The following is a 23479-nucleotide window of genomic DNA, read 5'->3' on the forward strand; positions in this document are numbered from 1 at the left end:
CTCAACGTAGTGCGAATGTGTGTGCAAAGTTTCATCTCAATCGGATGCTGCGTTCATGATTTGTGGGCATTTGTTCAAAACGGGCCACTCCTGCAAACTTTAAACGTCAATCTTAGCCAATCAGGATGGAATATGAAAAATCGAATAGATCTGTCTTGATAACATGACCATAGAGATCATGTACCGATTTGCGTGAAATTTGGATAAAATCAGAAGGAGTAATATAAAAAAAAATGTTTTACATAAGTCGGCCTCCTGGTGGCGCTATGAAAGGCAAATGTGAAAAATGGGCAGTTGTTTTTCCTTGGCCTCTAGGGAGTGTGCGTGCAAAGTTTCATGCAGATCGGTGCAGTTATAGTTAAAAACACAAATCGTCCATTTACAGCGCCACCATGAGGCTGATTTGAACATTTTCAAGTGGCATTTCTTCCTCGGCCTAGTGGGAATGTGCGTGTGAAATCTCACGGAAATCGCAAGCTGCGTTCATGATTTGAGGCATTTTGTTGAAAACGGAGCAATCCTACAAACTTTGGAAGCCAACCTTAGCCAATCAGGATAAAATATGGAAAATTGGACAGATCCGTGTTGATCACATGACTATAGAGATACTGTATACTGATTTGCGTGATGTTTGGATAAAATCTGTAGGAGTACTGTCAAGAAATGTGTTTTGCAAAAAGCGGCCTCCTGGTGGCGCTATAAAAGGCTAATTTGAAAAATTTGGGAAAGAGGTTCTGCTCTGGCATCCAGGGAGTGTGTGTGCACAGTTTCGCTGCGATCAAGCCAACGGTGCCGGAGATTAGCTGTACACAAAATAACAGAATGACGGAAACACGGACGGACGGACACACGGACGGACACACGGACGGACGGACAGGGGGCAAAACATACTCTCTTGCCATGCCTTTCGGCCTGGCGGAGACAATAACCACAACAGGTTGGTACCCAATTTCTAAATGCTCTGAATGCGGGAGTTTGAGGTCACAAAATCTCATTGGCTAACCAACCACCCTCACAGATCCTTTGCCTGACTGTAACCTCCCCAAAGCCATCCCTAACCGAATGCCTAAACACAACCATTTTAGCGTTATGCAAGAATTTAGGTCAGCTCGGCTCTGTTTACGCAATGTTATAAACTGCTTATAAACAGTATGTTCCAAGTAGCATGGGTTTGAATTAACCTCCTGACCTGTGTCACACGTTCCCTCTCTACAGTTGTTCTCCCTTTCTTGCCATTCTTTCACTGTACTGCCCATTGAAGCAGAAATACCTCAGGCAAATATTCTCTTTTTTCCCTACCTCTCTTCCAATCCCAAAACTAAAAGGAAAACCCACGCATGAATGTGTCTCTCTGCTAGCTCTACCCATGCTCATCCAGCCACTAACATACCTCTCTGGCACCGAGAGGTCAGACAGGTTCCTGTGCACATTGCAGATGTTATCTGAAAGGCCTACAGAGACATTAACCCCCAGTCAAACTGCCATAAAACACCCTCTGTATTTGCAGCGGGTGAAGGGTGGGAATGATGATGAATCTAAAACTGCCCCCCGATTTAACCACTTAAACCCTATATACTGTAATTAGTTGCACGGCAAATAGCAAAATACAGTAGCAGATCTACAAGCTCACAAAGCGTTGCAATGTGATGTGTTGTGAGCTTATAGGTCATCTATTTTCGCAGAATGCTCACCTATTTTCACCAAATGTGTGCCTATTGACCAGAGGGACGCTTATGCTAGGGTTTATTTGGGGCTGAGCTATCAATCAATCAGCTGACAATTTAGTCTAGAGTACATTTCATACTGTTAACTTATTAATCAAAGTTACGACAGACAACGACGAGTTATAATCACATATTAGTTTATTTCAATAGTCAGCCATACATAAGCCAATAACACAAGCTGAAGCAGACCGCTGCAGGTCTGCCTACGATTTTACAGGATTCAGGGTGTCTTTATACATGAGATGAATATCGTCACAGTGTAATACAAATACATTCATTAACGTTATTCGTAGAACAATTTACCCATCTGAGAGCTTTAACCTTTCCAAGTCCATGTCACATTGACTGGTCACACCGGGAACCCCTGTCTTACATTTGCCAGTTCTTGTCTATAAGTAACCTGTTGACTTTAGGCTGGGATATCCTAAGGTCTCACCATTCATGCATCTTAACTTGTGTGTTCAGGTTCTTATTACTGTGGTGGTCCGTGTATTTTGCAATGAGTCTTTCACAACTCCAGGTATGATATTACATTAGCTTGCTCAGAAGTGGGTGAAAGTTCAGACTGACCCATGTCTCCTCTTCATACTGTTTTGCTGTGTCACTGTACCTCTACTAGTTATCCTAGTAGTGCAGGGCCTTCCTTACTATTATGGCATATTGAGGGCCAATTATCAGATAATCAATATATATAATACATAATTTATTAACAATATAAAGCCATACTTGGAGATTGTCCTAGCTACATCTCATCATTTGGAATGGGCCCCCACTGGACCCTATCACACCTGTTCAAGTAGTTTTTTTCACATTTAAGGTGCCCAGGGTCAACTCTGAATTTGGTAGATCTGCTTCTTCTGTGGTCCTAACACATGGAATGACGGGCAGACTACATTGAAATTAACCACTCTAGTACCCTTGCCTTGAGTCGTTTTAGAACTTTTAGAACATTTTAGAAATGTTTCTATTTGTAACTTTTATATCTCACATGTATGCCTTTTATTTTCTAATTCCCAGATGTAATGTATTTTTCAACTGTGATGTTGTTGAATTGCACCATATTGTATTGCTCGACGACACTGCAAATTAGTTTAATTACTCAGTGTAATTTCGAGAATAAATACCCTGATTCCTGTTTGGGTATGTTTATGTGTAAATCTCTGGCGGCTGAATTTACTCCCACAGGATCAATAAAGGTATCTATCCATCTATTATTACTAAAAACACTGTCCTGTCTTGTTGTCAGCAACTTCTTCTGTTTTCTCCCACTGTGTTGTGTTATGCAGGAGACAGCCTGACTGTCCTAAAAGCATCAAATTCCCACAATGTCTAGCGCGAAAGAGGCGTGGGTTAATACAATAATCCAACCATGGTGGTTGGTTGGTTGTCCTATGATATAAAACAAACAAAATGCTCTGACCAGTCAGCGGGGTCTTCCTTCAGTTGCCTTCAGGCTAGACTTTAGAGTCCAATCCCATTGCCCGGACGGACGCGCCGTGCTGTCATAGGCTCTTCTTGCCTGAGACTTTGTAGAAGTTCCTATCACTCTCGTTCGAATAAACTGTAGTTTTAGCCAATTCTGTATATCCATGACTACTAGTAGTTAGTTTATAACACCACACACCCAGCCTGAAAAGCACTGGGTGACACACTCACAACGAGTGAATTGAACAGGCTCAGCTGTTCAGCTTACTTAATTGAGTGCCGGTGTGAGTACAAGATGTGCTCGGCCTGAGCACATCTTGTACTCACACCGGTGCCATAATGATTCTGTATGGCATGGTGCCGATCTACATCACGTTTTTCAGGCCAATGACCCCTTAGCTGAGAGACAGATGAAGCAGGGACCCCACACACACACACACACACACACACACACACACACACACACACACACACACACACACACACACACACACACACACACACACTAATGTATACAATATTGTGTTGCAGATTAAACTTTTTCATAGATTTCATACTTGTTTGACAACTATCATTGTGTAGTGTTGTGTTGGATTCATGTTAATGTGTATTTTCACACTGTTAACCACTTAACCACCCAAAAAAATATCTTTGCTGAAAATAGCCGATCTACAAGCTCACAACTGCTATTTTAATGCTCCCCTCAGAATAGGGATGCGTTAATGTACAAAAGAATCCTCAATCACACAAAGATTTGGCGGCCCCCCTGTCGTAACTCTGAGGACCCCCTAGCCCTAAGGGTCCCGGGCCCCCTTTTGAAGACCCCTGATCTACATAAACCTCAGCTTGAAACAATCTCCACCGACAACCAACTAGCCAATCACGGCGCGGTGGTCCTCTCGGCCAATGGGATAATACAGTCGACTAGTAAACAGTGGAGCAGTACCGTTACGGCCCTGAGTGAACTGAGCAGGTACACACGCTCAAGTGTCACAACTTTTGTGTGTATTTATATATATTTATAGGAAGCTTGGTACCGCGACTCCCCAGCCCTTTATGGTGCGTGTTGTTGCAGGTGTGTGACGACGTCTATCTGCAGTGCAAAGGTCTTCTTTTTAAAGAGCCGAGGCGTTGTTCTACTTGAGGAAGAAGTGAGAGAGACCTCGTAAATCACATTTCCTCTGAAGCTGAGCTGCTACAGACCGCCGGGGTACGATACACGGGGGTAAGAGTGAGTTCACTCACGCAAATAACGTGATTATTTAGTTATTTTAGCCAAGTTTTGCGTTCGTAGGATTCACAATAGTTACTTTAATTTAACGACATATATATTTATAGGCCTACATTTAAAAATTGCCAAAAGCTCAACAAGGATTAGCGGAATAGCGGTTAGTAACTGATTTGGAACTTAAAAGCGTGATGCATCGTGAATCGTAACTAATCTATACATACTATGGTGGGAAGCCAACAAAATGATCCCCACACCAGAGAGCATGGAGACATGGAGCATTTTCTACTCTGTGTTTTCAGGTAATTAAATTAAAAAAGGAAAACAAAATAAAGAAAAAATACCATTACTGCATCGAAAGTAACCATTAAGGTACGTTTGTGTAATTTGCCAATTTGCCTTTCATCTTTGTCAAGGGCATTTATTCCTTGCTGTCACTGCATATTCTCTTGACAGGATGTGCCTATCTGTCATTCTATCCAGATGATGACACCCAATAGATGATACACTACCCATTCAAGTCCTTTACCCATGGCATGACCAATATTTGAAATAATCACATAATCGGTATCACACAGCTACCATTGATTTCCATTGAAGAGAGCTATAACTGGTTTCCCCACCCATTATCTTAACACTGCATGAGATGCATAACATTAGTGTGACAGTGTGTTCCTATATCCACCAGGATCATTTCACCCTAATAAAACCCTACTGTTTAGGGGTAAGGTGTTGCACAAATGACCTCTGGCCTAAGCTGTTGAACTGAGCATTATTTCTTAAAGATATTTAAAAGTATGTTCCTCGCTCTTTCCCTTGTACACTAAACTGCACAGTAAAATGTATTCATTTCAGTAGTAGCCTGGGCATGTTGGTTGTCTTTAGGGCGTGTGTGAAGGGGCGGGGGAGATCTGTCTTGTTCTGACACACAATGGTGTAATTCCCCTTGTTTTGTGGTAGGTTAGCAACATAGCCCAAAGCTATACACAGCCAGGTGATTTCACTACACAACACGTTACATCACAAGCTTGTAGATCAGTTATTTTTCCGCCGTGAGTGATATCGTCAAACGATGAAGTATAAATCAGGCTTATGTGGATTAAAAAAATATATGAAACGCCTTGTCAATAAATCTAATCATTTTTGTTTCTCTCTGCCCACTAGATCACACCATCCGTCAGCCGCCATGAATTTCATCTTGGAGACCCTCCAGGTGCTGCTCCTTTCCATCTGGTACAACCTGGAGTCCTTCGTCTTTATGTTCATCCCCAGCAAGAGGAAGAATGTGGCCGGGGAGGTGGTGCTGATCTCTGGAGCGGGCAGCGGGATCGGACGCCTCATGGCGCAGGAGTTTGCACGTCTGAGCACGGTGGTGGTGCTGTGGGACATCAACCAGGAGGGCATGAAGGAGACCGCTAGGCTGGCTAAGGAGGCAGGAGCAGTCAAGGTCCACTATTATGTGTGTGACTGCAGTGATAAAGCAGAGGTCTACAGGGTGGCGGATCAGGTGAGGGCATGTCGGGCTTTCATGTGAAGGTTGATGGCTTCTGGCACAAAGGACTGACCCAGGTCGCTTTGTGCTGTAACCGGGTGATGATGTGGCTGGATGTGCTCTCCTCAATAATTGTGGGTGTGTTTCATTTATGTAGGTCAGGGGTTACTGTGCCAGCATGGACAGCTTATCTAGTCTGTACACGGCTTGTACACAGAAACGCATAAAAGAACCACAATGAATGACATATTACCTTCAGCTGTTTACCTGCCAAAATGACTATTATGAAAAGAGTCCATAATACACAACATTCTCCATTGAAAATAATGAACGAGTCGGTGGTGAAGATCTCTCTATACCAATTCCATTATTTTCCTACAGTACATCGGGACACCTCATAATGTGGTAAACTGTTAATACTGTACGATGGCCACTTAACAAAGAAAAAACAGTTGTTTCTTCCTTATTATAATATATTTACTTTCATATTTGAGAAAAACAGCACTGTATGAACAAAAGCTGTTGTCAGACATCAGGACACCTCAAACATAGTCCCGGTCACCAGTAAATCACCTGGTATCTGATATCAACAGCCAATATCATTGCATCAGAAATTAGTATTTTCTGTGGCCATGGTACAACAGGGAATAACACGAATGGACTCAAGTCCTGTTTGTTTGAAACTCGAGCTAATGTGGCCTAGATGAGATTGTCAGCTGTGTTACTGTTATTGAGTAAACAGACGTTGAATGCCCTGAGGTGGTCAGGGGAGGATGACATACCATGCCCTCCGAAGCTATGTCTCTACCTTTGATGCTTCAAAAGTGTCTGGTGAGGTGGTCCAAGCCAAAACCATACATCTTAATTTGTTATTTGAAACTGGTGCTTTTGTTCTGCCGAATCCTTCAAATGTTGGCAGTTCATTCATTTCATTCAGGTGATTATTCTGTTGCCTTCGGAAGTAATTGGAAAATCTAAAATAAATGCTGCCTAATTGATTGAAATTTGTATTAGGCAAAAAGAATGTAAAACATCACAATTACATTAATAATACTTTTGTCTAAAAGGTCAGTCCAAAAAAGTCCTTGCGGACTTGTTTCCTTTGGGGTCCTTGGTATTCATTTCATAGACATATATAGTAGCAACCAAACAGTTAAAATATCAACATAAAAATACAGCTAATAATGTTAGCTATGATTGATTATGTGACGTCACTGCATCAATGAAGAATCGCCCACGTCCGTATCGTGATGCATCTTAGAATCGATTATTTCCACACCTCTACTGGGGTCCAGTCAGTGTAATTTGACATTCCATACACACTGGGCTCTCTGCAGGCCCGTCACAATTATTGCATAATCGTCTATTGCAATTATTTGAGATGATCGCAATTATTTTGCATAATCGTTTCCATGTTGACAATCTTTCATATAGTTTCGAACATTTTCAAAAAGTAGTGGAAATAGCAGATCTACAAGCTCACACACAACGCATCACATCTTGTAGATCGTCTATTTCCACTATTAATGTACATTCTTTTAAGTTAAATATGCCAGTCATTTCTTTGTGTGTACTACTGTGTATATAGGTTATTTGTCATATCTGCCCTGTGTAACTTCAAAGCCTAAAAGCCAAACAGAAATGTAATTTTTATTCATATGCTCCAGTGCTCAATGACAAAAACACAATTAAATTGCTAATCGCAATTATTTGTGTGACTTAATCGTCACGTAAAATTTCATAATCGTGGCAGCCCCAGCTCTCGGTCAGTGTAACTTATTCCCTCCATACTGGGGTCTCAGTCAATGTACTGTAACTTGACATTCCCTACACACTGGGGTCTCTCTCGACGACGACTCCGTCTTTGGAAACCATAATATTCCAACAGCATCTACTGTAGAGCACTTTCTACTGTACTGTACAGTATGTCGGGGGATGAAGTCTCACCTGAAGCTGCGTTCCATTTGATAAACATGTTGGCTCATGTTGGACTGTTATGTTTAGACTTGTGTGATGTCCAACCCTAGGGGAGTGCCTGTTTGTGTGTGGTTAGTTACTTTTTTGTTGTTTGTTAACAAGTATCACTGTAAATAATTACCTTATCAGTATTTCCTTTTGTCAATATCTCCTCTTAATGATAATCTTTGTTTTGGGTTATGTAACCGTTATCTTTGACCCTTGCAGGTGAAGCGTGAGGTGGGAGATGTCAGCATCCTGGTGAATAATGCTGGCATTGTGACGGGGAAGAAGTTCATGGATGCTCCAGACTCTCTCATTGAGAAAACGATGGAAGTCAACACAATGGCTCACTTCTGGGTCAGTAGACCATACTGGATATGTACAGTTATGATTACTACATAATAGTCTTGTTTAATATATTGATTATTCCCTGTGCTTATGTACATGCATGACTGTTGCCATAGTAGCCTCAAGTTAGTTTTTCTTTTTTTTGCATTTTTTTATCCACAGACATTCAAGGCTTTTTGTGTATGAAAGAGATTAACCCAATGTTGAAGTCCAAGGCTTTAAAGCATGTTGTCAAAAGCTTGCCTGATAGTAAGCTTCTACTCAAGGCTTTTTCACAGTCCATATGAGTTCACAAGATGAAAAAGTATGCGTGCGATTTTGTTGTACTCAAACCTAACACACCAACTCTGAATTATTTTTTACATTTTTTATTACTACAAAATAAAATATTTAAACGCTCAGAAAGGTGCTCCCAGAAGAGAGACAAAAACTAACCAAATGTAACAGACAACAAAGTTTGAGACAGTCGCAGCATTTTAATTGCCATTAATTGGACACCATCTATATTTCGCATCTTTTCAGCAATGTTCTGCCATACATCATCTTTTAATACAGCATTTATACATTTTCTCGTGAATGATAAGTTTATTAAACACGATGTTTGTTTACCTTGGTGATACATTATGCATCAACAACAGCTGCATAAATTCTATGAATATGTTTACATTGGTCTTTTTTACATACAGTATATGAACTGGCAAAGAAATCTAACTGGTTCCATTAAAAAAAAAATACTCACCATTGCAGCACGGCAGGTATTTGCATATGAAAACTCTGCCTTGGTATGAAAAGGCCTTAAATCTGGAGGAAAAAACCTTTGTGCATCATGGTTAGCTGGCACTTGATACATTAACAAGCCCATTTTTTTTCACCAGCCATGGCAGCCAACATTTGTATTTTATGCGCTCCATTAAAATGGTACAATATGATTTGTTAACGGTAGGTTTTCAGGATAGTCTTGCAAAGGGTCTAGCCAGTCAGACCTCTCCTTGAATTTAAGAATTTGCATAGCCATCAGACCATCTTTAAAGTAATGCATGAGTTAATTAATCTTCCCTCCAGGACTCACTCACAACTGAACCCTAGATAATGTTATGTTTCATTCATGGCTTTATGCGTAAAGGCCTATTCATACTCGACGTAAGACCCTTAAGTAAGCATAAGGAACGGAGGGGAAGACCAAAAAGGGGAGGGGGGATGGGGGGGTTTGTCCGTCGATTATGTCATCCGTCAGGTTGAGCTCTGAGCTCAACCTGACGTACCTGACGTACGTTCACTGCTTCCCTCTGGAGGATGAATAGCCTCTTGGCCCTAATCACGCATAAGAAACGTGTCAAACTATGAATGCACTGACGTAAAGAACGTACCAGTTCCTCACCCCCGACGTACGTCAATCCCCATCTCCGTCTAGTATGTACGCCACTTAACAGGTTTGTTTTGTTTCTTCAAAAGAACAAGCATCTCTATAGTATGCAACTGCTAGATTTAGGCATTTTGGTATATTTTTTGGGTGATATTTTCTGTCTCTCCTCAGACCTACAAGGCCTTCCTGCCAGCGATGATAGCCAACAACCATGGCCACTTGGTCAGCATCGCTAGCACAGCAGGACTCATAGGAATCAACGGATTGGCAGGTGTGTAGTTTGTCATGACATCTTTCAGTAATTGGACTGGAAGATAATACACAACTGTGTTGGATAAGGATAATTCCTTTAACAGGTCCGTTCATGAAAGTCCTTACGGTCTTGCCACTCAGCTATGGCTGTTACTTTTCCTGTATTTCACTGCATTTTTGTACTTCCTTTGCCATAATTGGGTGTGTATTCTAAAAACAAGACCAGGAGACCTGGTTCTGCCAGACCCAGAATAAGTACTTTATAAGATCAGAGCACTACGTCACCGGACTTCACATGACGTGTCAGCCTGTGTCTATGCCCATGTATGGACGAAAGGGGGACAGACTTTTTTGGCTAGGGCCGGAGGACAAATGTGTGGTAAACAAGGTATATTTATCTCCGTATGTCAGTGAGAAATGATGCAACCTTGGCCCAAAAAGCTAGTACTCCTGAACATTCCCACATTATATGTACATATGTTCCCATGGCTTTTTGCGGACATAAGGAACATAGAGGACTTTGTAAAATGTTTATTTGGCAGTTTCCTGGGTGACAAATAAAATCCTTTATTAGAATACTAATTCCATACATTCTGCCAATTTATGCAGACGTTATAATCCTTTAGATCTATGTTCCAGACAGTGATATTACCTGTTGTTCCATTTAGCTTTTCTTGTAATTTATTATTTAACCCAGAGAAAAAAACATTAATGCCACTCAATAGAAGCATTAGAGGATGAACTGGTAAAGGTTGATTCCATGGGACACCATGAAAGGATTTCTCAACCCTAGCTGGGTTTATTTGTGTGGTCTATGATCACCGTACAAAGTCAAGTTAGTACAGTTTTCAGCAAACCCTTTTCATGCAGGCTGTAGCTGGAGTATTGTCCTCCAAACAGTCCCAACTACCATTTGAGATTATAGGATTGTAACTATTGATAAGCGTTTGAAATGACAGTGCATCATTTCTATTAGAAGGTATTACGATTGTGTGCACTTGATTAGGCTTCATAATGAGTTATGAAATTAATTTAATTTAGAATATCAGAAAAAAGAATTGTGTACCTATCATCAAATGCTGAACAGCTGATGGCTATATAAATGGTATCCCATTCTTTCTGCAATACAGTGGCCGACAGTGAGCTTCTCAAGCCTGCTAGAATTCCTGTATACCGCACGTGCGGTAGCTTCATTAACGTTCCATCAGTGAGAGCGAAGACCTGCTGGTGCCAGATTGTTCTGGCCTTGAGTAGAAGAGATTAATATTTAATAGACCTTCACTCTGCAGAACCCTGTTGACTTTTCACCCAAATCAGGAGGGACAGATAGTGGGCGAGGTTGACTCAGTATCTCTCAGCAACCCTTTTACTCTGCCCTGTCGGGCTGTAAGCCAAAGGTTTGCCTGGTACATTGAATTAAATGCACTGCTAAAAATAATATGGCATGAAATGATATGGGGGTACAGCAGTGGACAGATATATTTCTGTACAGGGTCTGCTCTATACATCAAACAGGAATGGGTTGAAAGGTTTGTCTAAAGTGACTTAAGGTCATGAGAGCTGGCTCTGCTATGTTATTTCTTTATTTAGACTAGAATAAAGAAGTGAGAACATGACTGATCTGAAAACCTTGTGAAATCTCTGTGCGCGTGTCAGTCTGTGCGTGTCTGTACTGTAGTTCACGTGTCTCGAGAACCGTAAGAAGTGCTTTATTTTTTTTAAACCGCTACTTAATCAACAACAACAAAAAAGTACCTGCAGTCATCCTCAGATGCCATGGTTCCAGCTTCCCTGACTACTACACCACTTGTTTTCATTTCGTTTGCATGTGATATAACCTTGTCTATGTATGAAATATTTGAATACACCTTTCTAACTCTTATTTGTTGTCCTTCCTGTGACGTTAAACCCCACCCTCCTTCAGACTACTGTGCCAGCAAGTTTGCAGCGGTGGGTTTTGCTGAGTCAGTTGGCCTAGAGCTCCTTGCAACGGGGAAAGATGGCGTGAAAACCACCATTGTCTGCCCCTATTTCATCAACACCGGCATGTTCGACGGTGCTCAAACCAAGTAGGTCACCACACTGGATTCCACAAAAAGGTCACATATTGGTCTAACATGATAATCATTTCACAATACAGAATGTCCTCTCCCCAGATTCCTCTAATAATAAACAAGGATTGTAACACTTAGTCCCATTCAGGTATGCGGTCAGGCGCAAGCTTGGCTCAGGGAGGAGGACGTCCCTGCCATGCAGAGTCCATTGCACTTTGGATAATAACACCATATCCTGTGTTTGTAAAACTAATGCAACTTTGGCTTTTATATGGCCAAAGTGGAAATTATTGCTTAATGTTTTTAATAGGATTTTGATCATTTCTGTTCTGGCTACTTGGCTACTTCAGCATGTTTGCGTAGAGTAGGGCATTCACAACTAATGATTTTTACTAGTCGACTCATTTGACCAAGTAGTAGTCGACTAGTCGAAATTTACATAAAAAAAAAAAAAAAGGGGGGGGGGGTTTAAGGGGGGGCATTGTTTTAACTGATTCACTGCCAATCATGTAGATCTACGCGAACCTATTTAAAGCCGCCACGTGCCAATCGCGTAGATCTACGTGAAGTGATATATATTTTTTTTAATTCTTTTTTATATATATATTTTTCCAATTTGACCCAAAGACCAAGGAGATATGATTAGTCAAAGATCTAGACTCCTATCCACTTCCTTGTTAACTTAAAACTTAAAAAATCTGTATTTCGGCTCCTTTTTTCAATGAAAAACTCTGGCACTGGTAAAAAAAAATATGAAAATACGTCTGGCAGTTAATGGGTTAATGCCGTCCTACTACTATATTACTATTATTATTATCCTCCTGCCAAGTTTTAAGGGAAGTGCTTCTGGCACAGCACCACAGCAGCGTCTCCAAGGATCCCCATTGCCCAATAATAGGCTTTTATTGGGCATACTTTTGATAAAAAATAAAGTCAGGAGGATAATAATAATAGTAAGATGGGCCATTACTATGGCATTAAAACAAATTACATTTTTTTTTTTTTTTTTTTTTCCCCAACTAGTACCAACAGAGTCGCTAGTGGTTATACTAGTCGACTAGTTGGGGCATTAATTACAAAAAAAGTAAAAATACGGAGATTAGAGGTTTCTGCCCGACAGTACTATATGCAACACTCACTCTGGAGTGAGTGTGGAAATATAGTGGCCGTCTCCATCATCAAAGTTGCCCACCCCTGTTTTAGATTGACCTTTACTCCGGTCTAAGTCAAATAAGCATTCCATGAAAATAGCTGGACAATGAGCCTCCTATACTAGAGTAGACATGGTCTCAGGAACATCTGTTCCTAGTCATTATAAATCATGGAGAAGGATAGAGGCCTTAAACTATATAGTTGCAAGCAAATATACTATCAGTTAACAAAACATACTAACAGGTTTGTTTATGGTTATGTCAGAGTGACCTGGCTATGGTCCTTCCTAAATCTGAACTTATCTTTGTTTGTTTATGGACTCTGAGTCAGAGCGACGTGGCCGTGGTCCACCGGCTCCCATTAGCCAATTTTAATATAGGATGACACCTCAGAAGAACTTGATGGACTGGTATATTGCCTCTGTGCCCACTGAATCAATAAGTTAATGATTGTAGTGCCATCATGACTCATGGTGAATTGGCTATTATCATCTCAATCAACCTGGCGTCTCTTCAAACAAACAAATTTGATCTGATGGACTTGCATTTGTCTTTCTCTGCGTCTGTCTGTCTGTATGTTTGCGTGTAAATTTGTCACACTTCACTTTTGTATTTGAGTTTTTACCTTTCTCACTTTTCCTCTCCTCACTGTCCTCTCTCCCTTTGTCTGTTCTCTATCTCTGTTTCCTCTCAGTTTATCCGCTCTCTGGCTCTTCTCTCTCTCCTCTCTCTTTTCTCTTTCTCTCTCTTTGTGTCTCCTCTGTCTTTCCTCTCTCTTCCCTCTCCCACTGTCACTCCTTTCTCTTTCCCCCTCTTCATTTCTTATTGAGTCATCACTGCTGTAAAAGGGCTGTTTAGTAGTAGATTATCAAGAATGCTCTGTGATAATGGCTCCCTATAGATTTTCTTGGTTGCCTTTATGGGTTTGTGTGTGCGCACGTATAGAAAGAAAGTCCATTAGGCCACGTTAGCTGCTGGGTTTTATAGCCCAGCCATGACAGCCAATAGCCCAAAGAGGCTTTAAAATGCTTTAAGAGGAGGAAGAGTAAAGAGAAAGGAACGGCAGTGTAGATGTGGAAAGAGACATGGAAGAGAGAGGGATCTAGGAAAGAGGGTAGGAGGAGGTGGTGAAAGTGAGGATGAAGGGAAAGGGATTTAAGATGACAGTCATAGACAATTAAGATAAAAAAATAGCATAAATGGTTGCAATTCTGTCGCACTTTTATCAAATTCAGTTGATCTCATCCATGTTAGTCATATATTGAAATAATACTTGATTATTTATAATGTATAGCCTGACTTTTGCGAATGTGTACTCAGAACTCGGAACATATTACATATATACCAATGTTAAATACATTACATCTTGTCCTGTAAGGTGAAATAGCACACGTTTTAAATAATAAAGTCTTGATTCGGCAGTATCAAGCAAACTGAAGTTTTTCAAAGTTTAAGCAACGACATCGAGTACCGAAGTCCCGACGTCACCCCCGCTACTTTGGATAAATTAGTACTTTTTCACCGACAGTTTATGCTTCCTATCCATGTGTAAATCGGCCCTCGGCTAATACATACAGTGTAAATATCTAGGCTATATGAATCGGCCTTCATATAGCTTATATGAACTTGTATAAGCTCAATTATGCATCCTTCAGATACAATACAATACAAAGCAATAGATAATTGAACAGGCCAATTATTATTTTTTGTGGGGCACTGAAACATTTTGATTTGTCATTACTGTAATTGATTTAGCAATAAATAATAAGGCATTTGTGCGTCTTCACATGTTTTCTCAGAGAAGACATGGAGTTTTGTGTGTACCAACAAACTCATTCAGCAGATTCAGCTAAGATGAAGAATGATGAGTCAGACTACACTTGTGGAAACGCTAACACGAGTGCTTTAAGACCAAATATGATCGTAAGCATGTTTCGTGAATGAGTCCCTTTGGCTTTGACTTCCTTTTTTGTTCAGCCACAGAGGTTTCTAGTCTCAGGAGTTAGTCTGTCTGTGAAGATAAAAGAGGAAACATGTAACATGCGTTTCCTAGCCTAGGGCACATGTTGCACAGTTCTCAGTCATCCCGTGTGTAGCAGAGAGAATGCAAATGAAGCCGATTATGGCAGTTGTGTGTGCGTGATAGAGAAGACACAGGCTAAATGTGTAATAAACGGGTTAAAACAGTGCCTCAGGCATGAATCGGACACCTAACGTCAGTTTGTCGTGTAATACAAAATGTGCTAGTAGTCCATGTAGTCCTGTAGTCTATGTCCACCAATTCATTGTCCTTCTATAAGCACTTTGTCTGTCACTCCATCTCTCCCTCATCATCAATCCATTTATATAAATTCCCTCCTTCCTTCGATCATCTATCATCCCCTAAAGCCGCACCCGCTAGCATGTAGCCAAGGCTGGGCAACACATCATATTCTCCTGTAACATAAATATACTTTAATCAACGATATGAACATTTCTATATGAGTGTAATGTAAGATATTAGGGGGAGAACTGTAACACTGGAGAGAGATGGAATATTGTTTTGGTTTATAAAACTTGTATGCCCAACTTTTAATCCATATTGCCCTACTAGTCTTGTCCCTGTACGTGTAGCCCAAGACCTGGTGTGACCCCATCACCCCAACAGCTCTGTGTTGCGGCTCGGTCTTCATTTGTGTTGCGGCTCGGGCTTAATTAGTAGAGCCTATTCGTATTTTGGGTATCTAGTATTAATAATTGTTTATGAGTTTCGCTGTCTGTTTAATTGAGGCACTTTGTGTCTGTCTTAATGACCCATGCATACAAAAATCACCCTGGTTAATGGACCTTCTCTGGGTGGTTTAATTGAAGAAAGGAAGAATAGCCTACTTCTGAGCTCCTTGGTGCGTTTGAGTGAGCATTTATTGAAAGGTACAGAAGGTGGATGATGACTTTGAAAACAAACCATTAATACTGTTGCTCTGTAAAGCCTAAATTATACTTGGATGAAGAAAATAATGTATGAAATGTTTTTGGTGAGAGACACGGTTGTTATAATGTCTCTTGTTATAAATAATATTTGTTTTTCATCAGATGGCCAACAGTGCTGCCAATCCTAGACCCGAATTACGTAGCTAAGAAGATAATCCAGGCTGTCCTAACGGACCAAATCTATCTACTGCTGCCGAAGAGCATGTACCTCATCGCTGGACTCAAGAAGTTAGTATATCTGTCTCTCCATCTCTGACCTTGTGTGTGTGTGTGTGTATCTGGCTTTCTACCGGTATGTGACACTCTCTTTCTCCCCTTTTCACACACACTCTTTCTATTCCTCACTTTGTTGTGCATGTGTGGTATCTGATCACTTCTTTCTTCGTCATTCATCAGAATCATCACATGTTTCTTAGCAAAAGAGGACCCTCCTTGGCTATTAAGCCGTGCAGGAAACTGTGCTTTTTTCAAATCTCTGTATCACTCCCTCACTCTTCAATTTTGGGGGATTTAAATCTTTTTTTAGATTATTTTAATATACTTGTTGCAAATGTAAAGGATGCAACAATTAAAAGTAACAAATTTATTATTTGTTTGGTATATTCTTACACAGTATTATGGACGACTTTTGGATACACAAGTCACTTCCATCTTCCATGTTAAGATTCTTGCACCCCGTCCTTGTAGACACCCTCTCCTCTGACATGTGTTAGTCAGATTCCCGCAGGCTCTCCTTGGCTAAGCACCACATGTGGCCCTACAGGTCATGACCTGCTCGGAGTCACAGGTCAGCTCAGACATAAATAAAACCCTCATAACTTCCCCCTCTCCGCATGTGCCCACTTTCATGGCTTTGCCTTGTTATAGGCAGTGGTGTTGGTGTAAAACATGACTGTTATGTAAAAGCACTCTGTACTGGTTTACTGGTTCAGGACAAAATGTCACGACTAGGACTGCATGATATAATTATGTAAAGCAAAATGACTCAATTGTTTCAATGACAAAATGTGATGACATATCGTTGCTGTCAGGCAGAAATGTATTTCAACTATTAATGCCCTGCTTTGTCATACACTACAGTGTCTCACAAAAATAGCCAATCTACAAGCACAACGCGTCACAATGTCTTTTTTTTAAGTGAAAGTGGTTAAGTGTCTTTGGGTTTTTATAATTATTGAACCAGTGCAATGTATTAACGAGCTTGTGACTAAATATCTACATTAGATTAGGCACACAGGTTAGCTTTTCCATTTTTTGAAAAATATTTTTTTTAGATATGGGACATAAGCCACCCTACAGCGAGGATATACACACACACACACACACACACACACACACACACACACACACACTTCAACAGATGCTAGTGCAGGGTTTGTTTTACTCTTTACATTATTAGGAACATTCCTCATATTTTTCTCTGAGGCTGTTCAGTGAAATAACTGAGAGATGGCAAAAAGCCAGGTGTGTGCATGTCGGTGCTTTAGGGGCATGTTGAGCTATAATAAGTCACTGGCCAGATTGATCTACTGGGGAAATCTGAGATTCAGTATCTTAATTCTTTTTTCTTTTGTTTTATCATGTTGCCCAAAGCCCTGTCAGTAACATCTTGGAATGGTTAGTGATTAATAGTCAAGGCGGGAATTGGTAGGTACCTGACGATTCAATCCGATTCCGAGGGCTACGATTCAATTAAATTGCGACTATTGCGATTAATTTACTTCCATTATGTTTTATTGATAATAAAAACTAATGGAAGAGATGTGTCACTGTCAGCTGGAAGGTTATATTTGCCAACATCAACAATTGCAGAAAAACTAGAGGTGCACGATATTGTTTTTTTGAAACCGATACCAATATCGATAACTTCCTGCTTCTGAAGACCGATACCGATAACCGATAAATATGTATATGAATCTGTAGTATTAGCACACCTTATGGTAAGAAATACTAGTAGTGGGCAAAGGTGGATTTAACATAGATTTTACCTAACCAAATACAGTATATCATGACATCATTTTACTTATACTGTGTTTGTTACATTCTTCTTGAACAGTAATGCAGATATTATAACAGCAGCCAGTGTGGTACACTGAAACAAAAAATAATTCAAGAACCAACGATTTGGATGTTACAGTCTGTTTGAATCATAATGCAGATTTATGACTGCAGCCAGCTGTACATACAAGCTAGATTTATATAGCGGGTCGCGTGTCGAAAATAGCAGATCTACAAGCTCTCAATGCCTTGCGTCCGCGACGCATTGTGAGCTTGTCGATCTGCCATTTTTGGTGCACGACACCGTCGGTCCGTCGTACAACGAGGCTGCAACACGTGCAGTGCCGGTGTCGGGTTACTATAGTAACGTGACGGCGCGCTGTCAATGAACAGAGATGATGAGACAAGACTGTCTTTCTGCTCCCGTGCACCTCTCACTGACCAAACTAGTTTACAACGAAGAATTGTAAAACAGATCACTTCCATAATGGAAGTTCCAATGGATATTATTTTTCAGGACTAAGATAACAGGTTTGCTAGGAGGTGAAGTTGAAGCAGAGTAGCAGTTTGGCAAAACACACCCATCCAACTTTTCTTTTTTTTACAGACACTGCCTAATAGAGATAATAAAATAATAAATAATGGCGCTGCGAGATAATCACCCTCTCGGGCCGTCGTCGCCCCCTTCCTACCCTCCTTCCTAACTAACTCACTAATGCTCGTGGGTAGCGAACTCACATTTCAAATTGCATTGATTGACTGACTGGTGGTGATATAAACATACCTGACACAAGGTTTATTATCTAGATTTGACAGCAACACAAACTAAGTGCATGACCTGGTGAGACTGCGGGACATGCATCCCAGCGTTGTCAAGCTTGCAATGCGCATCGGGGATTTGCAGAAAGTAGAGTTGTGTTTCATTTTCGTTTTTACGGCTCGTGTTGGTAACTGGAAGCCTCGCCCCAAAACATAGTCGCCCCCATTTTTTCCGCGGAGGCGGCCGTTCCGAGGTCGCCGGATTAGTCCCGGGGCGAGTGTGTTTTGGGGCGACTGGCCGGGGATTGCATATACTTCTCCACACAACGGTGTCTCTCTAACCGAGAGAGTTGTACTTCTCCACACAACGGTGTCTAACCGAGAGAGTCCATGCAGATCACAGCTGACAAAACAAATATTATATATTATCGGAGCTATCCTTTTTTGTCCTTTTTTGTAAAATAATACTGACTTCTAACAAAGGCTTCTCAATATTCTGATAACCAACCAAAATATGTCTGCTGCTCTGTGCAATTAACGATATGATTATTATTATTTTTTTGAATCGATTTTTTTGAATCGATTCTATAATCGTCCATGTCCGAATCGCGATTAATTGCTGAATCGATTATATTTTCCACCCCTACTAACCATAATTAATAGTTATCACTGCATTATGCCTAATATTTTCTTCTGAAATACTTTTTTGTCAGTTAAATTGTCACTACTTTTAGAGTAGACACTCCTGCTTTTTACGCGAGGCTCGCGAGAAGGCGCCGCCTCGTATCAAAGCCCCGCTTCGCGAGGAGGCGCCGCCTCGTATCAAAGCCCCGCTTCACGAGGAGGCGCCGCCTCGTATCAAAGCCCCGCTTCGCGAGGAGGCGCCGCCTCGTATCAAAGCCCCACTTCGCGCCTCCTCCTCGCGCAGCCTCGTATCAGACTCTCTCACTCTCTCTCTCAGAGGAGGAGGCGCGGGGCTTTGATACGAGGCGGCGCGAGGAGGAGGAGGCGCGAGGTGGGGCTTTGATGCGACGTGGACTGCACGTGATAATAGTTATTGTCCATGACGGTCGGCGCAGGCACTCGCGCGCTCGGGCGCGTCTCCTCGGCCTCAAGCTCTGCCGAGTCGACTCAGCGCCGTCCGAGTTGTAACCCGATAGGGGGAGAATATAACTTTTTATGGGTTACTATCCACGACGACACACATGTGTGCGTGTGCATACACGCACGCACGCACGCACGCACGCACGCACGCACGCACGCACGCACGCACGCACGCACGCACGCACGCACGCACGCGCGCGCGCGCGCGCATGCGTGTGGCTTCATTGCCCTCTAACGTTGGTTCTACAGAATTGCCTGGGTGGGTGGTAAAAACAAGCGCTCCCCTTTCAATTTCCCTGGAATGCCAATTGCCCCGAACTCAGCTCATGCTTCCTTCAATACATGAGGAGTGAGCAGACCGCTTCTTATCGCCTGACATGGGGAGTTTCCCCGGTAGGACGTAGCGCGTGGAAGGAAGACGTTATTCCAACCAGTTCCTTTCCCCTCCATCAGGCGCCACCAGGGGGAGGCAGTATAGAGACCAGGATTACTGTATGTTTTTTGTGACGGTACCCTACCCTAGGGGACATGGGGAGAACATGCAAACTCCACACAGAAAGGCCCTTTCGCCAACCCATTGTTTATTTTTTGGCACATTATTTTACTGATCTCCTCACATGGGAACAATGGGATTTATGTTGAAAACCGGCAAAGTTTTGTCATCAGTTAGCCCTTCCCTTTTATAAAACCCATTTCACTAGATCCCTTATTTTCCTCTCAACTATGTCCGTTTATTCTCTCTTCTATCTATTCTCTCTTCTATCATCAGTTGAAATGCAACTTGAAAAGTGTGCTCCTTGGAGTGCAGATCTCCGCTTGGCCTGGTTGCCTATCCAGGGCTGTGTCAGTCGTGGGGTAGCCTCGGAAACCCAGGCTTTTTTTTTTGTTACAAAAGAAAAAAAGCCTGGGGGAGCGATGCAGAAACGATGGTCTTGGACCTTGTTATCTCCTAACCAATCAGAGTGCAGAGGGGCGTCGCTCTAAATTTGGTGACGTCAGCGTGCTCCGTGCACAGGCCGAGGGGGGGAGGGGAGGGGAGGCGGGGACATAGATTGGTGAAGCAATAGGAAGCCACGCACAAATCCAGGCGGCTGTGTTTGGGTCCGCCCTTCAAGACCATGGATTGAGCTCGTAGCCTCAGGCTAGTCGTGGGGTGAAATCCAATAAGTATTCATGTAGAGCAGAACCAAAGCAGTGGTGCAGGCTGGGGGTGGAGGGGGATTTGCATATGGCAGCATAGAGAGTTCATTGTGAGCGTAATGTCCTTTAACCACTTTCAACCTATCGGCCCTATTTTGGGTATGTCATTATAGGCAAAAGTGTAAAAAAAGTCCATAAAATTCAAAAAGAGCGGGAGCAGCTATTTTCGCTATTCATCATACAACAAACTATTAATGGTAAATGGTGCATTTATATAGCGCTTTTATCCAAAGCGCTTTACATAGATTGTGCATTACATTCACCCATTCACACACACATTCATTCACCGATGGCGGAGGAAACCATGCAAGGCGCCAACCTGCTCATCGGGAGCAATACAACAAACTATATACCCTTTATACTGACAGCTGTCGTACTGAGGAATGTCTGTCTGAATGTCGCACTGACAAACCAGACCAATACATTCTAAAGTACTCTGATGATACAGTTTTGATTTCTCTTTTGGATAGTTCCAGTGATCCTGGACTGCACCAACACAGAGTAAATAAGGTGGTGGAGTGGAGTGATAACAACGCTCTTATCATTAACACAAAAAAGACAGAGGAGATTGTTTTTGGTGCCCCACTAGAGATACACAGATCCCCCATTACTATTCATAGTGAACAGATCAACCAGGTATGTTCGTATACATACCTAGGAGTAGTAATTGACCACCTTCTGTCGTGGAAAGACCAGATTGAATCAGTGGGTAAGAAGACAAAGCAAATAGTCTATTTCCTTCGCCGCCTGAGATCTTTTGGTGCTAGTAGACAGATTCTTCTTTTGTTTTTCACTTCTGTTATTATGAGTGTTCTTCAGTACTGTAGTACCACCTGGTATGGATGTCTGTCTGTAGCCTTAAAGTCACAACTGCTGCAGCAACTGAACATTTGTTCAAAGATTGTTGGACAACCACTTCAGAGGCTCTATACATCTACGTATAATGACAGTATGATAAGGTTGGCAAGGAATATCACTTCAAACACAAGCCATGCTTTGTATGGAGAATATAGGTTGCTGCCTTCAGGAAGGAGATACAGTGTTCCTACATACAATAAGGTCAAACTGAAGAGGTCCTTTGTCCATCAGACGACATTGAGGCTTAACCCATTAAGACCTGAGGCGATTCTTTAAAAAAAACTGTTTTTTGGAAAAAAAATCTAAAAAATAAAAATTCAAGATTTTTTAAAAATAGCAGATCTACAAGCTCGTAGCGCGGCACTCGGTGCCGCACTATGAGCTTGTATATCTGCTATTTTTGAATAGCCAAAGACCTCTAAAGTGACACAGATGCGTTCCAGGTATCAATGGGTTAATCAGGAGTTGTAGGCTTGGGGTAGGCTGAGAGGTGGACATTGCTCTTGTCTTTGTATGTCTTTATGTATGTATTTTGTTTTGTTTTCTTATGTCATGTCAAATGTGTGTACTGTTTATTGTTGCATACATGGCTGCTGGGTCGCAAGACAAATTTCAGTGTGAACTGACAATAAAGTATTATCGTATCGTATTATCGTATCGTATCGTATATAGTGCTAAGTTGTTTAAGAGACTGCCTATCAGTGTGGAGAGAGATTTACCAGAATGAGGTTATTAACCTGCAGGAAAATCTAAACTGAGTGGGACTACCAATTTTGTCCCCACTTAAGTCATGTGTCCCAAAAAAACTTGATCCATTATCAAAAACACACAATCAACCCAAAATGTGTACACATTTTGTTTGTTTGATTGAAAGTGATCTCAGTATTCTGTCCTCTTCCTCTCTTTATTTTTTTGTAGCACTATGTACTGGAAGCTGACCACCCTGTATGGCTTTTACCTGGGCGTCTTCGACAATATAGACAGCGACCATGCTAATCCCAGCCCACACCGCAAACTGCACTAACACACACTGACACATACATGAACACATAAGCACACACCGGTTTGTATACTGGTGTGTATACTGTAGGTATAAACTTCACTGGTGCTAGCTCACACGTCACACAGGCTGTTTTTAGCTGTCCTCTTCAGCTCAGAATGGCCCTGTAGAATTTCACCTGTGGAGTGCACTGTTTGGGTGGTGGTGGTTGTGGTGTTGGCATGATGCACTATAGTGGCCTATGGCTGATTTTATGGAAGCACTTTATCACGAAAAGTCACTTTTCTCGTTGGCTTAGAGGGAAAGTCCACCATGAAACAGAGATGGCACGTTGTTTTGCCTTTGATCTTGCCTTTGAAACTCGGCATATAGCCATTTTAGAACAATTCTCTCCCTTTGCCAGACACACATAGAGAGCCCCTCTTGGCACTGTCATGTCATGAAGCTACAAATCTTGGCGCTGCATTTAGCAAACGTTGCTGTGAAAGCCAACAGACAGGAGAAGGAGAGATTGAGAATGATTGCCATGTTGCATTTGTTAACACAATTACAATAGGCAGTCTTTTCATCTGCCTTTTTCCTTTTATCTGCCAG

At 41.7% G+C, this 23479-nt stretch overlaps 1 protein-coding gene across 2 annotated transcripts in view; it reads left to right on the forward strand.

Moving 5' to 3' along the window:
• The first annotated feature begins 4083 nt into the window (after positions 1 to 4083).
• The window catches only part of LOC308093875 (epidermal retinol dehydrogenase 2-like), a 30368-nt gene continuing 10972 nt past the window's right edge, over positions 4084 to 23479 (forward strand). The window contains exons 1-6 of one of the 2 annotated variants that reach the window (XM_080440255.1): positions 4084 to 4380; positions 5542 to 5884; positions 8054 to 8185; positions 9711 to 9810; positions 11716 to 11860; positions 16069 to 16194. In XM_080440255.1, coding sequence (XP_080296381.1) covers positions 5564 to 5884; positions 8054 to 8185; positions 9711 to 9810; positions 11716 to 11860; positions 16069 to 16194 — 824 coding nt within the window. In that variant the 5' untranslated portion in view covers positions 4084 to 4380; positions 5542 to 5563. The remainder of the gene's footprint in view (positions 4381 to 5541; positions 5885 to 8053; positions 8186 to 9710; positions 9811 to 11715; positions 11861 to 16068; positions 16195 to 23479) is intronic. The other variant, XM_080440254.1, reaches the window with a different exon arrangement.

The sequence above is a fragment of the Gymnoscopelus braueri genome (assembly GCF_963280865.1).
Source record: "Gymnoscopelus braueri genome assembly, chromosome: 10".
In the NCBI taxonomy this organism is placed as follows: Eukaryota; Metazoa; Chordata; class Actinopteri; order Myctophiformes; family Myctophidae; genus Gymnoscopelus; species Gymnoscopelus braueri.